Raw genomic sequence first — 2,624 nt, 5'->3', positions numbered from 1 at the left:
AATCAGTTGTCTACTACAGTGAACCCACGTCAACCTGGCACACTTTCTAGCAACACTATCCAAAATTTGAAGAATGTTGGGCAATGTATGGAAGCCACCACTCGAGGGGGTAAGTAGACCATCGATCTACCTATGCTGTCTGAGTTGAAGTTGAGGTTAGCGAAGATGATGATGTGATCGAGGTTACTGGAGAGTCCGAGAATACGACAGAGAAGGAAGTGGAGATAGCCAAAAAGTTGTTCCCATGCCTAGACCTCCAGCTCCCTTCCCATAGAGATTAGTGAAGAAGACTGAATAAGGAAAATACCGCAGGTTTATTAGTATGTTGAAACAGCTCTCCATCAATGTTTCGTTGATAGAAGCTTTGGAGCAAATGCCTGGGTATACAAAGTTTATGAATTATTTGGTGACGAAGAAAAGGGCCGTGAGTTTTAAAGATGATGATAGGTTGCAACATTGTAGTGCTATTGCTACAAGGTCCTTTGTGCAGAAGAATGAAGATCCTGGTGCCTTTACTATTCAGTGTACCATCGAGTTGTTGCATTTTGCTAGGGCGCTATGTGATATGGGTGTTAGAATTAATCTAATGCCATTGTCTATTTACAAGAAATTGGGCTTAGGGGATCCAAAACTGATTGTGATGCTATTGCCCATGCCAGATAGAACTGTGAAGAGACCCATTAGTGTGCTCCAAGATGTACTAGTGAAAGTGGAGTCTTTTATCTTTCTGGTGGATTTTGTGATACTTGATTGTGAGGTAGACTTTGAGGTTCCCATTATCCTTAGGAGACCATTCTTTGTCACCGCCTTGGTCGATATGGAGAAGGGGCCGATGAAGTTCCAATTGAATAATAAAGAGGTAACTTTTAACATTTGCAGATCTATGAAGCATATTAGTGAACACAAGTCAGTATCAGTGGCGAATCATATTGTAGAGAGTGGTTCTTAGATGTCTATTGAAGAGAGGTTGGGTGTTGATGCACTTGCAACGGTAATGATGAATTTTGAGGGTTATGGTATTGAAGACTATGATGAATTGGTTGCCACACTTGATAGGTTCGAATTCCATTCAGAACCAAAGAGATTGGAGTTAGACATGAAGAATCGCGACTCTCCACCCGCAAGACCGTCAGTCGAAGAGGCTTCAAAATTGGAGTTTAAGGTTCTACCATCACATTTGTGGTATGTATTCTTGGGGAGGGATGGTACTTTACCGATCATCATTGTGATAGATTTGAATGTGACACAAGTTAGAACATTGGTTTCTGTGTTGAAAAGGTTCACACGGGCAATTAGGTGGACAATTGTGGACATTATTGGGATCCCTCATGGCATTTGTTCTCATAAAATCCAACTCATGCCAGATTTCAAGCCTAGTATCGAGCACCAAAGAAGACTAAATCCGCCTATGCAAGTGGTAGTGAAAAAAGAGATCAATAAGTGGTTGGATGCTGGAGTTATTTATCCCATTGCAGATAATAATTGGGTTTGTCCTGTTCAGTGTGTGCCCAAGAAATGTGGGATTACTGTGGTTCCGAATTCTAAAGATGAACTTTTTTCGATAAGTCCCATGACTGGATGGAGAGTCTGCATGGACTACCGAAAATTAAATGCTTGGATAGAAAATGACCACTTCCATGTGCCGTTCATGGATCAAATGTTGGATCGACTTGCTGGTAAGGTTTGGTATTATTTTCTTGATGGTTATTCGGGTTACAATCAGATTTCCATATCTCCGAAAGACCAAGAGAAGACCACCTTCACTTGCCCTTATAGGACTTTTGCCTTCAAACAGATGCCATTTGTGTAATGCTCCAGCGACCTTCCAGCGTTGTATGATGTCGATTTTTTTTGATATGGTGGAGGACACTATTGAAGTATTTGTGGATGATTTCTCTGTGGTAGGTGACTCTTTTAATTGTTGTTTGGATCATTTGGCTGAGGTGCTTAAACGGTGTAAAGAGTGCATTTTTGTGCTCAATTGGGAGAAGTGCCACTTCATGGTGGAAGAAGGGATAGTTCTGGGTCATCGGATCTCTGAGAAGGGTATTAAGGTTGATAGAGCGAAAGTAGAGGTAATAGAAAAGCTTCCACCACCTATCTCTGTAAAAGGTGTTAGAAGATACAACTATATAATAAGATTATTGGTTAAGCGAATTCTTGTATAGTAATTACGACTTGCGAGTATCCAAGGTCGTGGTTTTCTAATACTTGGTGAGTAACGTGGTTGTATGGAAAATTATAAGAGATGGTAGGACACCACTCGAATAGAATGTTAAAGAGATATAGTTATAATGAATAAAAATAGTGGGATGTAGTACAACCTTTAGAGTGAGGCTAGAGCAAGTTGCAAGGCTAAAAAGATATCTTTATAGGGGTAGATAATTGGGTTCAGAGACGCGTGATTTCATTCGTTTTGTTGTGGCTATAGTAATAGTGTCACGAAACCATCAGGTTGGTAAAAAACTATCGAAAAAGACTTGGAGAAAGGAGTGTGCGGACATTAGCTTGAGTGTGATGACAAGTGCTTGATTTTGTTTTTAAGTCTAGTAATGAGTATGATTGAAATTTTAGTAAAAAATATGGTAAGATCGATGGAGATGCGATCGATGATAAGCGGAGAT

General features: G+C 40.2%; 1 protein-coding gene across 1 annotated transcript; it reads left to right on the top strand.

Moving 5' to 3' along the window:
* Positions 1 to 322: 322 nt before the first annotated feature.
* Positions 323 to 1,810, top strand: LOC125877556 (uncharacterized). The gene is made up of 4 exons (XM_049558816.1): positions 323 to 697; positions 758 to 859; positions 950 to 1,205; positions 1,476 to 1,810. The coding sequence occupies exons 1-4, from the start codon at positions 323 to 325 to the stop codon at positions 1,808 to 1,810; spliced, it is 1,068 nt and encodes a 355-aa protein (XP_049414773.1).
* The last annotated feature ends 814 nt before the right edge of the window (positions 1,811 to 2,624 follow it).

Source organism: Solanum stenotomum, chromosome 9 (genome assembly GCF_019186545.1).
Source record: "Solanum stenotomum isolate F172 chromosome 9, ASM1918654v1, whole genome shotgun sequence".
Lineage (NCBI taxonomy): Eukaryota > Viridiplantae > Streptophyta > Magnoliopsida > Solanales > Solanaceae > Solanum > Solanum stenotomum.
This window is presented reverse-complemented; position numbering and strand designations above follow the sequence as displayed.

Bases quoted from the DNA above. Each gene is read 5' to 3' on its own strand.
- LOC125877556 (XM_049558816.1), top strand. From the start codon at position 323: ATGTTGAAACAGCTCTCCATCAATGTTTCGTTGATAGAAGCTTTGGAG. The intron at 698-757 runs GTACTAGTGAAA...CTTGATTGTGAG, and splicing joins CCATTAGTGTGCTCCAAGAT to GTAGACTTTGAGGTTCCCAT. The intron at 1,206-1,475 runs GTACTTTACCGA...ATCCCATTGCAG, and splicing joins TGTATTCTTGGGGAGGGATG to ATAATAATTGGGTTTGTCCT.